Source organism: Phocoena phocoena, chromosome 3, assembly GCF_963924675.1.
Source record: "Phocoena phocoena chromosome 3, mPhoPho1.1, whole genome shotgun sequence".
Taxonomy (NCBI): Eukaryota; Metazoa; Chordata; class Mammalia; order Artiodactyla; family Phocoenidae; genus Phocoena; species Phocoena phocoena.
In genome coordinates, this window is record NC_089221.1 from 84,080,485 (window position 1) to 84,095,091 (window position 14,607).

At 30.9% G+C, this 14,607-nt stretch overlaps 1 protein-coding gene across 10 annotated transcripts in view; it reads left to right on the forward strand.

Moving 5' to 3' along the window:
* The first annotated feature begins 205 nt into the window (after nucleotides 1-205).
* The window catches only part of PPIP5K2 (diphosphoinositol pentakisphosphate kinase 2), a 66,085-nt gene continuing 51,683 nt past the window's right edge, over nucleotides 206-14,607 (forward strand). For all 10 annotated transcript variants that reach the window (XM_065874504.1, XM_065874505.1, XM_065874508.1 and 7 more), the window contains exons 1-9: nucleotides 206-319; nucleotides 3,125-3,320; nucleotides 5,771-5,861; nucleotides 7,107-7,192; nucleotides 8,239-8,393; nucleotides 9,810-9,911; nucleotides 11,021-11,182; nucleotides 12,575-12,696; nucleotides 13,994-14,095. In XM_065874504.1, the coding sequence (XP_065730576.1) occupies nucleotides 206-319; nucleotides 3,125-3,320; nucleotides 5,771-5,861; nucleotides 7,107-7,192; nucleotides 8,239-8,393; nucleotides 9,810-9,911; nucleotides 11,021-11,182; nucleotides 12,575-12,696; nucleotides 13,994-14,095 (1,130 nt within the window). The remainder of the gene's footprint in view (nucleotides 320-3,124; nucleotides 3,321-5,770; nucleotides 5,862-7,106; nucleotides 7,193-8,238; nucleotides 8,394-9,809; nucleotides 9,912-11,020; nucleotides 11,183-12,574; nucleotides 12,697-13,993; nucleotides 14,096-14,607) is intronic.

The following is a 14,607-nucleotide window of genomic DNA, read 5'->3' on the forward strand; positions in this document are numbered from 1 at the left end:
ACAATGAAGCAATAATATCTGAGAACAAATGAACATTTGCCAACTAACTGTCATCACAATTTCAAGTGATTGTATAAGCAGAAACAAGCTGCAACAGACCCATGTGTCAACTCTTACAGAGAGAATGCTTTTTTCAGATGCTGTTTATTTAGAAACAGTTTTAGTATATCACATTTAAGTTATATCTATATCAAATGAAATAAAAATGAGTGAAGGCCCCAGATTCTTTGTTGGACCTGAGGATACAGAAATAAGCCCTGGAAATTATCGACACTTCTTCCACCATGCAGATGAAGATGATGAGGAGGAAGATGAATCTGTAAGTTGTTTGTTTAGTGAAGACCAATACAGTCTGGGCTTTTTACTGATCACTGTGAAGAGGAATTGATACCATTGTCTTAAATTATTAAGACATTTTTTTCATATAGAAATTTGTTGGAAAGTTTTAAACTGAAAAAGCATACTGTGTTTCATTAGTAACATTACTGAATCTATAGTGCTTCAACAAAGACAATTAGAGGTCAGATTTCTAAGTTGTTTAATAATGACTAATTTAGTGTCTTTCATTGCTATGTCTAATATAACACAGGGTTAGGTAGAAAAAGTGACAAGGAGAAAGAGTAATCAGGGCCATAAATCAAAAGGGTTCCTTGTATGTAGAAGTGCTACAGCAAATACATCAAGATAAAGAATTTTAAAGGTATTAAAGAAGAACTGCTTAACCAGCTTCATTAAGTTTGTCATGTTGTCAACACAAGTAGTGGCTGACCTGAAGATACCCCTTTTATTAACTATTCAGAAGTCTAAACTGTGTGGCTAGGAGAAACTACCTCAAGTATCTACGGGTGTGTGTGTGTATGTGTGTAAACCATACTGGATCTTTAGGAGTAACACACATTTATTATGTTTATTTTGCTATGGTTATGTTAGCTCAACATTTTTATTACTCATCATTTTTGTCCCTTTACAATTAGAGATTGCTTTACTTTGAGAACCTATTTAAAATACAAACTTAAAATATGTGTTTCTTGTATTTCCTATTGAAAAAATAATTTTGTTTTAAAACAAAAACCTGTTATACTTGATGTAAGTAGTAAAAATGAACCAAAAATAGCTATTAGATGACTCTTCAAATTCTTTTTCACTGTTATTTAACAACACCTTTCACAGTGCAGTTATACATCTGAAATGCAAAATCAGACTGTCACCCATTTAAAATCTATCCCACCCCCCCACCTCACCCCTAGAAAAAAATGATGGTTTTCAAACTTCTCATATCATCCAAAACTTTTCTTCATCTAAAGTCTTATGCAGAAGTCCAGTAACTAAAACATAAAAGCAGAGCTTCTCTAACTGACTTAGACTAGAAAGTACTTTTGATTCTGCCTCTGCTACGCTTACTCCTTTTCTTTAGAGTTCTTCTGAGCACATGAGAACACCGCTGATAAATCAAGTCCAGTCTTCTTCCATATAAGGATTTTTATCTCTCTCCTATGTCTAGAACTGTACTTGTCTCTCTTCTCTTTTACCTTTTATGTTTTAGCAATATCAGATTTTTATTTCCCACATCTTCCATCTTGTACCATGCCTCTTTGCTGTTGTATGTACTTCTTTATCTCTGTGAAATACCCCTCCTTTTTGGATAATTTGTGAATCAGTTTTCATTCTTCAAAACCTCAGATTTCATGTTGTTCAGTCTTCCCCCTCTCTTTACTCTTTTCCCCATGAGAAACTTGAACATTTTTTCCTCAATACCATTTCTATACCTTGACTATATACTTCTATTCTGTATATCACTATGTACTGTATGATTACTGTGTTTCCTGTTAGATTCAAAGTGCTTGATGACAGGTAGTTTCTGTATATGTAACTCTTCAGTGCTTAGCATAATTCTTGGAATATTGGTACTAATTAAATTGAGTTCACCTTTTGAGGAGCTTGATTTGGTTCATTTGACCTGTAGATTGATAAAATGATTTGTTCCAGATTGTTCTGTTAAGGTATCAAAGACGTTAGGTTGAGTACTCTTGTTGTCTGGGGAAATCTACTTAAGGAACATCATAATGAGCTATGCTGAGGCTTTTGATCAGGAAAGAATTGAATAAGGGAACATAAAAGTAGATGATCAGAGGGTGAAAGACAGCAGATCCCAGGGAGGTTAGAATTTACAATCTTTGATGGTAACATCAAATCCAATACCAATTTGAACTCTAAATTTCATATGAGTGAGAGGAATAATGCTAAGCATAAAGAAGAAGAATTATTCAGATGTTGCCCTGTTTTATTTTTAGATTTATAATAAGAGACGGTCTAGTAAAACACTTTTGGGCCCAGATTATAATGTCATATGAAATAAATAAATATAGAAGAGAAAAGAACTGAAATGGAAAACTGGACACAGCTTTATATTTGATAAAACTCTCAAAGTACCTGAAAGCAAAGACCTCAGAATGAATCTTGAGTAATTTTATAAACCCATGAGCTACTCATAAGTTTTCTATATTCTGCGTTTTAAATTTCAGGCTGAATCATGGCCTTTGAGCTGTAGCAAGGGTGCCAGAGATGAGCAACACTATAAACTAGGAATGTTGAGTACGAAGATTGGGGTGTCAAAGAGCATAGAAACCTCTGTTTAGCAGTGTGGCTTTCTCCATAATTTCCTTCTAAGTTGTCATTGGTGACCAACTCATATTTAAGCTCAATCTACAAAAATATTTTAACACTGCATAGCTTTGTAGTGAAAATATCTTATTTTAGGCAAGAGAATTCTTTATCTCACTCCTATTGGCCCTTTAGGCCTTATTTGCTCCTTTAGCAATTTAATAATTTGCTAAATTGTTATTTAGCAAATAAATGCTAGACACAGTTAAGGAAGTATTTAAGTTTGAAATCTGAATGAAAATAGTAACAGTGTTCTGAAACTTTAAAAAAATTTTTCCAGACCTTTGTAGAAAACTATTATTATTTATTATAACAATATAATCTTGAAAAATGCCTGTTCGGGTAATGTGTCACTTTTATTGATTTATCACATACTTTATGTACTTCTGACAGAGATTTAAGATAGCTGTACTTTGGAGTTGTTATCAAGTCAACCTGATTTTTTGTTTTCTTTCTGTTTTAGCCACCAGAAAGGCAGATTGTGGTTGGAATATGTTCCATGGCAAAGAAATCCAAATCCAAACCAATGAAGGAAATTCTTGAACGGATCTCCTTATTTAAATATATCACAGTAGTAGTATTTGAAGAAGATGTTATTTTGAATGAACCAGTGGAAAACTGGCCTTTGTGTGATTGTCTTATTTCTTTTCATTCTAAAGGTAGTAAAACAGGGAGGGAAACCTCTTTATCCTTTCTAACTATAAAACTAATAGATAAAATAGAAAAATAAAATTAAACTCACCTAGTCTCACAGATAAGTGATATTAACATTTTGATATATTTCTTTCCAATCTTTTTTTCTGTGTGTATTTTTTAAAAACACATTTAGTGTTATAGTGTATATGTAATTTTATATTTAATTTTTAACCTAATTACATCAAGAGGTTTTCCCCTTCTATATCATTAAGTACTATATCATACTTAACCAATATCCTAAAAGTGAGATGGTTTCCAATTTTTACTATTAAAAATAAGGTTGTGATGAACTTTTTGAATGTATGTCTTTGTTTACAACTGTAAGTTTCTTAGGACAAATTCTTGATTTTTAAAATATTATAAGCCCATATATTTTGCCATATAGAAGATGATCTATCATTCCTCAATACATATTCATGCTTTATTTCTTAAGAACTTAATATTTGAATTTTATATTTTCCTTGCTGTCTTTTATAAATCAAACTGAAATATCAATTAAGCTTAAGTATTTCTTCAAAGTAAAGTCCACTAATCAAAAGTTATTAAGTGTATGTCTGAAAATTTATAACCTAAGAATCTGTGAATTGAGTTTTCATTAAGAGCTCTAATTTAAAAGATATGCACTCAGTTATAAATGTATTCATATTAAGTCGTTTTTGTTACCAAACTAATGTAGCCTCCAGGTGTGTTAAAGTCTCACTTTAGTTAGGTGTTTAAAAAGCATCCCCTTCAGCAAGAAGGGGATGGAGCAGGTTAAGATTTTTTGTGCTCCCATACACTATATTGATTTTCATAATTTCATAGAGAAGTCAAGTCCCTGGTCTTCTTTACAGACTGAAGTCATTCATTTTAGAGGATCTTAAAACTTGCTTATCCTTGATGGTAAGGTGTTCTTCCCTTACTATCACGTGGTTCTTCCTATTTATTAAGTTAAAGCTAGTTATTTGCTTGTAAAAACTAGATACTACCTAAGGTCATATCCCACATGCTGCCTCTTTAACAGCAACAAAAGCAGGGTAATGACTGTATAGGCATTTCTTATTTCCTGAATTCTGTTACAAGGCTTCAAACCATAGACATTGAGACATCTTTACAGTAAGTGATGAATTCTTAAGAGTCTATAACACTAGATGGGTTTGTGATTTGTGGCCCATTGATTCTTGGTATAGAGTACTTCTAATTAAATGTTAAAAGCTAAGAGGAATTTAGGATTAAATCTTTTTTTTAACTGACCATAGCTCTTTGTTTTGTTTTTGTTTTTTTAACTTCAGTAGGCTTTAACACTTCCTTCCTCTACTAACTATTCTGATAATGCTACAAAATACAGTGTCTTCACAGTTACACTGTAGCATACTATAATTAAATGCTAAAGCTATGTATGCCTGATGATTGTTACCCTTTTGCTTATTTATTAAAATATTGTTGTTTAGGGAATAATAATAGTTAACATTTATTGAGCACTTATTATGCTAGGTATTGTAATGTGTTTTATATACAGTATTATATTTAATTTCCCCAAAACCCTTTTAGTTAAAATACCCCTTTACAGCTGGGAATCAGAGACTTGGAGATATTAAATAAATTTGCCCACGGTCACATAGCTAATAAAGATGGAGTTAGGATTTGAACCTTGGTTTATGCTCTTAACATCTATGGTATACTGCCATTCTTAATCATAAACTATACGTTGATGGATAAAATTGGAGTCTTTTAGTGTTAATACAGAGAGTGAAGTATAATCATTAAAATTATTTAGATTTGTTTTTTTAGATCTCTTACTATATCTGCCATTTGATTTGTTTTCATTGTAATTAGTAATTTTACCGAAGTCTAGAAATGGTAAGGACTTAATTTCTGCTGTGTTATTGACCTAGTTAATGGCAAGCATGATTCTGCTCATATATTTTGAGCATATCTGTTGAATGTAAATTAATTTTTCTTTTGCTGTTTTTGAAGATGCTTAAGTTCTTTGAATTATCAGCTAATTTATATGTATATGCATCAAAATATCGTTAGAAGAGGAGTTATATAAATTTTTTTAAAAATCAGAAGGTGATTGTGATACACTTATTTATATATAGATTTCTATTTGTGTATGAGGTAGTCTTACCTTCTGTCAGGTGACTTTGAATAATCAGGCATCAACTAACATGTCAGTGCTCTAAATTGGGTTATGTAACCACTGGCTTGCTGTGCCTTATCTATCAAATTCACTAAGAAAAAATAAGATTTATTTACTAGTACAAGATAAATCAAGTTTTGTGTATTTATTATTCTATCTTCTAAAGAAAGCAGTTACATGCATAATGAAATTAGTCTTTTATAGGAAATGGCATAAATTCAAGTTGATTAAGTTATAGATGTCAACTTATCTTGAGATTCTACAGAATATGTTAATAATATGTGTTCTTAGGATTTCCACTGGACAAGGCAGTTGCCTATGCAAAACTCAGGAATCCATTTGTAATCAATGACTTGAATATGCAGTATCTCATACAAGATAGGTGAGTGGTTAAGTTGGCTAAATTAAGGAAGGAAAATTAACATTTATTTAGTATCTACTTAAGCTGACATGGTATCAGGTGTTTTTATACATATATAAATTTGTGGTATCCTTGAAATAATACTTAGAAATAGGTATTTATACCCAGTTTTACAGATGACAAAACTTGAGAATCAGGCAGATCATTTAGTTTGCCAAAAGTCACAAGTAGTTTCTCAGGTAGTGGGACAAGGACTTAAACCAGGTCTGTTTAATTTCCAGACCGTACTAAACCATTGAAAATTATGAACAGTTTTTCTATCATGTGACTGATGATGAAGCTACGGCTTTAGCCATTGTAACTAGGTTTTTAATGGTAAAGTGGAACCATTTTGAGAAATATTTTACTGTATATCTTAGCAATTCATTTAACAGGTCAAAAGCATAGATATTTAAAAGAAATTGTAAAATACAAATGCATTTATATATTTCATTTAATTGGTGTTTCACTCTACTGGCTACGCTTATAATTTCACCGGTATTCTATTTTATTCTGTCTTAGCATTACAATATGAGGTTATACATATGAAAATGCTATATGAAGTGTAAGGCCCTATAGTTTTTGTTTCCCTATTTTTGTTTTTCCTTTTCCAGATAGTAATGTTATTAATATCTCAATTTTTATAACATTTTTCCTAGGTTTACATGTTTATATAGTATAAATATATATATATATAAATGCATATTCATTTTAAGAAATTTAAAAAATAAAATTATGAAGAAAGGCATTTAAGCCTGCCACTACGTTTACCATATTTTTTAATATAGAAAGCAATACATATATGCACTTATATTTTACAAAATTAGCATCACATTTCTATTAAAAGACTATAAACATTTTCCCACATTGTTAAATATTCTTTGAGTACTGTATAAGGTTTCTAATACTTAGGTAATATTCTGTCATTGTGATATAGTAACTTTAACCATTTCTTTTTATACACTTACATTCCCAATTTTAAAAATTAGTATTTTGATATGCCATAAAAAGTATTGTACATACACTTTTGTTCTAATATTGCTGAATATTTACTTAGAATACAGCTTTTCAGTGTTTTAAATGACATATTTGTTTACTTTAAAAAAGACTATATGCATGACTTTTTTAATGATAGAACAGTAATAATGTACTTTATGAACAGTACAGTAATATACTCATTGTGAAACAGAACAATAAAACAATAAGGATATTTTCTTTTTTCTTCAGGAGAGAAGTATATAGTATTCTTCAAGCTGAAGGTATTTTACTTCCTCGTTATGCAATTTTGAATCGTGACCCAAATAATCCCAAAGGTAAGAGTAAGAGATTTTAAACAAGCTATCTTTTGTCACTTAACATACTTTTGAGCCACTGTCTTCTATAATTAAATGGAAAGAATTTAAATTATGGTATTCTATTCAATTTTTTAAAAAATGATCCAAATAGGCAATTAAATTTCAATTAAAATGTGACACTATGAACTACAAGGCTAACTAATAATCAGGAGTTGTATGTCCTACATTTCTTTGGTCTACATTTGACATATCAGAATCATAAAGAAGAATTTTTAAATTACATGTTTAATAAATTTGTATTGATTGGGGTAAATGAGTGATTCATCTATGACTATTGATTTAAGTATTAGAAACTTCATGTTAGTATGCCACAACTAAACTGCTGATGAGTAGGAATTTTGAAATACTACTATTTATTAATATTTTAAAGTACCCTTTGCTTCATTTTCCTAGCTATCTAAAACATGGCATGTAAGTTACACTTAGTCTAAAAAGGCAAGATAAATGTTTATATGTTTTAATATTTAATATTCTGATAACTATTTTGGGGAATTTTGATGACTTTATTGTACATTAGAGGAACTTTTATTAAAAACCAGATATAGTACCATCTGTAACAGGGAACTTTTCTCATTTGTCTAGAGGTACAACTTGCTGATTGGATTGCTTGCTTACTCTGTATATTGGTTAATTTTCTAACTTAAATAATTTCATGTTTTATGGTATCTGTGGTATAATGATTCCATACATTTTTCAGAAGATGATAGCATTATGGAGTTATTTCTCAATCTTTCTTGTGTATCATTTCATATCTAACTTTGAATTCTATGGGGTGGCAGGGTAAAATGGCCGGTCCATTAGATTTTTGAAGAATATAGTTCCTAATGTCACAGATCATATGTTTGCATAAATATTTTTAATTAAAATCAAATCAGTACATTATCCAAGGTTACTTTTCTTTGTAATCTCTATTATAGTAAAAACAAAAAAAGTCCTCAATAATAATAATATATCTAGGTAATATACAATATATAATTTTTCTTGCTATTGTGTTTGATTTATAGAATGTAATCTGATTGAAGGGGAAGATCATGTAGAAGTAAATGGGGAAGTTTTCCAAAAGCCATTTGTAGAAAAGCCAGTCAGTGCAGAAGACCACAATGTTTACATTTATTATCCAACATCTGCTGGTGGTGGAAGTCAAAGACTTTTTCGAAAGGTAAACCTTTGTTACCCTAGTGAATACTATTCTAAATACATTGTTGTATAAATTTTACTAAAAGTAATGAAGTATTTAGTAAAACTAAGGTTAACAATGTATCATTTAGAGATAAATTAATAAAACTGATATCATATCAATACTTTGTTAGAAAAGCAAAGCTTACCTACAGAATACCAAGAAAGTTATTTGATCTTCTTTCTACCTTCCATTTATTTATCTGTCATGTGAGAAATTCGGTAAAGATCAGCATTTTTTTTAAGAAAAATGGCCTTCCAAATGGATAGTTCATAGAAAAAGTAATGCCAATGAACTCTTAAATACATGAAAGTATGCTCAAAATTTTACACCCATAATAAAATAAATGTAAAGTCTAAAAGATAATGACATTGAATTACTTTTTGAATTAGCAAGATCAAAAAGATTGAGGTAGTTGGAAAACAAGTACAAGTCCAAACGTTGTTAGCAACATTTCTACTTAGCAATATAACTTAGCAATATATCAGGATTAAAAGTGCACGTTCAGGGCTTCCCTGGTGGGGCAGTGGTTGAGAGTCCGCCTGCCGATGCAGGGGACATGGGTTCATGCCCCGGTCCGGGAGGATCCCACATGCTGCAGAGCGGCTAGGCCCGTGAGCCATGGCCGCTGACCCTGCGCGTCCGGAGCCTGTGCTCCGCAACGGGAGAGGCCACGGAAGTGAGAGGCCCGCGTATCGCAACAAAAAAAAAAAAAAAAAAATGTGCACGTTCACTCATAAACAGTCATGGAAATACAAAGTAAGAACACAATGAGGTACTTGTTTTATATTCATTAGAGTGTCAAATATTAGGAAGTCTGACAATACCAAATATAGATAATTGTAGATCAGTAGAAACTCTTATACATTGCTGGAGAGACTGGAAATTATTAAAACAGTTTTTAAAAGATTTTGGCATTATTTTGTAAGTTGAATGTGAGCATATTCTATCACCTAGCGATTCCACTTCTAGAATATGCCTTAGAAACACTCCTGCACACGTGTGCCACGGGGATATTTAAAAGAAAGTTCGAAGCAAGATTGCTCTACTAGCTAAAGCTTAGAAAACAACCTAAATATATATTGATAGGCAAATGAATGAATTATGGGCTATTTATACAGAGGAAAATTCTATAGTATTAAGAAAGTAGTTACATGCAGCAATATGGTTGAATCTTAGAAACACTGTTCTTAGTGTTCATTGTATTTTTATGCTATTCAAGTTACCATTAGAGCAAAAAATAATATAGTGTCAACTGTGTAATGTGTTGTTAAATATTTGTAGATTAAAAAAATTTTTGGAAATAACAGTGATGGAAATAGATGGTAAAAAGGGTTATTTTATAAAAATGAGGAGAATAATTTAGTTTTTACATTGATAGACTTCTTTTATTTTCAGATTGGCAGTAGAAGTAGTGTTTATTCCCCAGAAAGCAATGTACGAAAAACAGGCTCATATATATATGAAGAGTTTATGCCCACAGATGGTACTGATGTTAAGGTAGGATTGATTAAAGTTTATTTTGTATTTTGAGTTTACCAGTGATCTCAGAAAAAGAGATTACCTTTTAGTTAGCTATATCTAACCTCTATTCTGAATCTCTTTCTTTTTAACTAGGGATTCTTAATCTGTTTTGTATTATGAATGCCATTGGCAGTCTGAAGCCTATGGACCCTTTATACAGGATAATGTTCTTAAATGCTTAAAATAAACCACACAGTATTACCAAGGAGACAGATTTTATTGAATATTTAAAAACCAACCCAAAATATAGTGGGTAAGGGTCTAATAGCCACCACGATGTTTCCAGGCATTGATCAGTGTAAATGATATTTTGAGAACTTTGACAACTATAATGTGATTTAAAAAAAAATAGGTGTGATTTCTGTTGGTGACAAATAAGGTCTTAACTGCTTTACCTCAGCCAGTCTGTGTCTAGAGAGTTCTTTCTTAGGTGTAAACCTGATCATGAACTTCTTTTTAAAAATTCTCTTGTGGATCCTCATTGACCACAGGGTAATAATCAGATTTATAAGGCTGGCATAGATACTTCACAGTCTGCCCTCTGTCCTACAAACCTTATTTCTTACATTATAAACCATATCAAATACGTACTGTTACCTGAATACATCATGCTGTTTGGTTTCTCTGCCCTTTGTCTGTGTTTATTACCTTTGCTTAGAGTGCGTTTCCCTCTCTTGTCTGCTTTTGAATTCATTCTGTCCCTCATCCCCCACCCCCTTTTAAATCTTTATTTTGGCAGTTACTTCCTTCTGTAATTTTTAAATTTATTTGTACCTCTACTTTGTTAAACTAAAACAATTTGAGAAGGGTCACATCATATGCATTCTAGTATTCCCTCATAATGTTCAGTATAATTATTTTTTATAGAGAACAGGACCTCACTTTACCAATTTTTGCTGTATAATTAATTATTTATAACCTCTTCCAGTGTATTGAAAATTTTCACATGTAAAATAGAAAGATGTGTGAAAAAATAGTCTGGACACAGGTATTTTTTATTTATTATTTTTATTTGAATTTGTTGTCTGCTTTTTTATTTATATATATATATTTAAGTAAAATATGTATTTTAATATTTCTGAAAGGTTTATACAGTAGGTCCAGATTATGCCCATGCTGAAGCTCGAAAATCTCCTGCACTTGATGGCAAGGTGGAACGAGATAGTGAAGGAAAAGAAGTAAGATACCCTGTTATTCTCAATGCACGAGAGAAATTAATTGCTTGGAGAGTTTGCCTTGCATTTAAGGTAAGATGTTATGCAGGCCATATAGACTCTTGTAAAAATTCTAATTTTTTTTTTTTAGTAAATGAGATGTTATTTGGGCTTATAACAGGAGAGATAAGCAGAGAAAATAAAGTGGTATATCTGAATGGTTTATGTACTTTTCAAGGGATTCTTGTAGTGCCATTAATATTAAAAATATATAATAAATGAAGACCTTTGTTTCTCTTTATTCTTTCTGTATTATATAGAAGGAAACCATGTCAATTTATTCAGAAACTACAATTACAGAGGAAAACTTAACTGAAACAGTAGAATTACAGGAGTATTATTTAACATACCCCTATAACCAAAACTGATTACAAGTATCTATTCAGAGTTGATAAATGATTTTTTTAAATAAAAAATGTCATCAGTCTTCTAGCCTTTGCAGTTGATCCTTTAGCCTATTATGTATAGTAAAATATGTTCATGAAAGCTATACTAATACACTTCCTAAAGAAAACTTTTTACTTACGACATTTGATTAGTTCTCTCAATCTGTATTATTAGGCTTTGCCTGTACTGTACAGTAAAGATTTAAATAGAGTAGTTCAACTTGAATCTAATAAAGGATAGACTTTACCTTGTTGAAGCCTTGCCTTGGATATGTAACTTAAAGACTAGTGTATATTACTGGTTATTAAATAATAAATAAGTTCTTTGTGTTTTAATAATTTGAAGTCTCTCATGGAAGGAATCTTAGCCTGAAATATGTTTTAATAGCTTTATGTGAATTGTTTTAATTTTGTAATACCAGGATTCCAAAAGCCTTGACTTAAAATAACATTATACTAATATGTGATATGTGAATATAAGATGTAGAAGATCAGAAAATTCCTGGAGCCCGAGCAGGAAATTCATACCCTTCAACTGTTTTCTCCCAAATAAAGTAAATTTATTTCAGGTGCTCACAAGTATGTGGTTATCAGGGTTTAAAAGATTCATAGGGATAATGGGACATTTCCTCTGGGATATGTCTTCAAAACTTTCTCCTGTTTAGTTTTTTGTGGTTTTTTTTTGGATTAAAATGATATAATTTCTACTAGCACAGAATTTATCGAAGCCTTTAAACATTTTTACTTTTGTTTTTTAATAAAATGTTAATTGAAGAACTTCTTGGCCTCTCTAGTCCCGTGAGCATTAATGTTCTACATCTACTTCATAGGAAGAACTTAAATAATCATATGACATGCATATTTCAGAGTATTCAAGTTACAGATAAGTAGTTTCTTTGTTTTTACTTGCTATGAAGTAAACTGATAAGCAGTAATATACTTTTAGGCAGTTATAAAATTTGATGTTTTCTAATAAAACTGGAAAACTGTAAGTCATAATTCAAATGGAACTTTAAAGTTTATACTTTATTTTAAATAGCAAACAGTTTGTGGCTTTGATTTGTTACGGGCCAATGGACAGTCCTATGTCTGTGATGTCAATGGCTTCAGTTTTGTGAAAAATTCCATGAAGTATTATGATGATTGTGCAAAAATACTTGGGTAAGATTTTCTTCTTTATACTTCTTCCGCTTTACTTTTGTTACAGCTAATGCATACTGGTTATTCAGAAACCAAATAATGGTAAACATCAAGTGATCAGGGTTTTGTAAACACTGCAGAGTAAAAATCAATGTTCATAAAATGACATGCCCAAAGACCATGCCAAATCCTGAATTACACTTTGGGTTATGAAAGACAAATCAATATATGACCAGTATAGGTAAAGGCTTAAAGGTATTTAACTTCATAGATTTAGAAATGCTGTAACAGTGATTTTTAGTGATTATTACAGTGGTTATTCATCAAAATGGCTAATTTATTTGATTATTTTGTTTCTCAAGTTTTTGATATGTAATTATAGTACTTAATGGTTCAAAATTAACCAGAATAAGTAACCAGAATAAAATAGAAATACCTGGAATTTAGAATTCTTTTGAATGATTCTGCTTTCTACACGCATATGTTACTTTAAAATAATCTCATGAGATTATGAAGTGAATATAAAAGAAATTATTGCATATAGAAATGCCATTTTTATATTCTTTGACTTATTTTCTTATATCCTGATTTAGACGACTTGAAAGACAAGAACTATTTTTAAACCATTTCAAAGTATATTTGACAAAGCCGTAAAAAACTTACACTTTAAAATGTATTTTAATAATTGGGGTCAGCTGTTATAGTATATTTCAAAGGTTTGTGAACTTACCCTTAAAGTGAAATTTGGGGGAGCTTACTAAATTTTAGCATGAATAAATGCTAAATTAAAAAAAAACAAAAAATGTCTTATAATTACTTAAACATGTTTTCATTATTAACCTTATTAGCAAAGAGTAATAAGAAATTTGTTAAACATGAGCAATAGTTTAAAATAGCTTTGCAGGTGATAAATAAAAACTGAAAGAAATGATCAATGGCCACACAGAAGAGATAATCTTGGATTTCAGAATCTTTGTAAGTAGATACGCAGTTACAGTGATTTACTTGAATCCTGTGTAATTTATATTTTTAAAATGAGAGTAAATAAGTAAAGCCAAATTCACGACATCCTGTTAGTGTGTTCTATACAACAGTTTAGCACTGCTGATCTAATTTTTCTTGACCAGGATTGATTTTTTACGTTACTTTTTATGTGCTGTATTCACATAATCACTAGATAGTTTGACTTTCCCTCCTATAATACTCAGTTATTTGTCATTAGACTTTACCTCCTATAATACTCAGTTATTTGTCATTAAATACCCAGGTTTGTCTTGAAATGAACTAGTTTAATTTTTCTTTTCTTTTTGTCTTGAAGGAATATTGTAATGCGAGAGCTTGCTCCACAGTTTCATATCCCCTGGTCGATACCCTTAGAAGCTGAAGATATCCCGATTGTACCAACTACATCTGGAACTATGTAAGTTTAAATATTTTCATTTAGAAACTCCTTGGGTTTTCCCCATTGGTTAGTGCTATTACAGTGAAGATTATATTTCTGAATAATTATTAGATACTCTACTGTGTATGTTTTCATATGATTGACTTTGCAGATGGAGAAATAGATTATATGCTTTACATGGGGCTATTTAGACTAAAGATCTTTTCTGTTGTTCCAAATAAAATCCTGAAAAATGCTTATATAGTTATAGAACTATTGAATTAAGCCATAAGAATGAAGGAGGTGCCAACAGATGTGTTCCCTAAAGGTTCGTGGTCAGTGGTCATACAACTTTAGTGCTCTCAGCATGTAAAGGAAAAATATACAGTTATATCTTGAAGTAAATTAATTAGACCAACATTGCCAAAGTGTTTCATAAATTCTAGTGAAAGTTACTGCTTGAAATTCACCTGTCACTCAGGTGAGTTGACCAAATGCTTCATATTCACAGCTTAGAGCTTTATCTTAGCATATTAAATATTCTTAGGAGT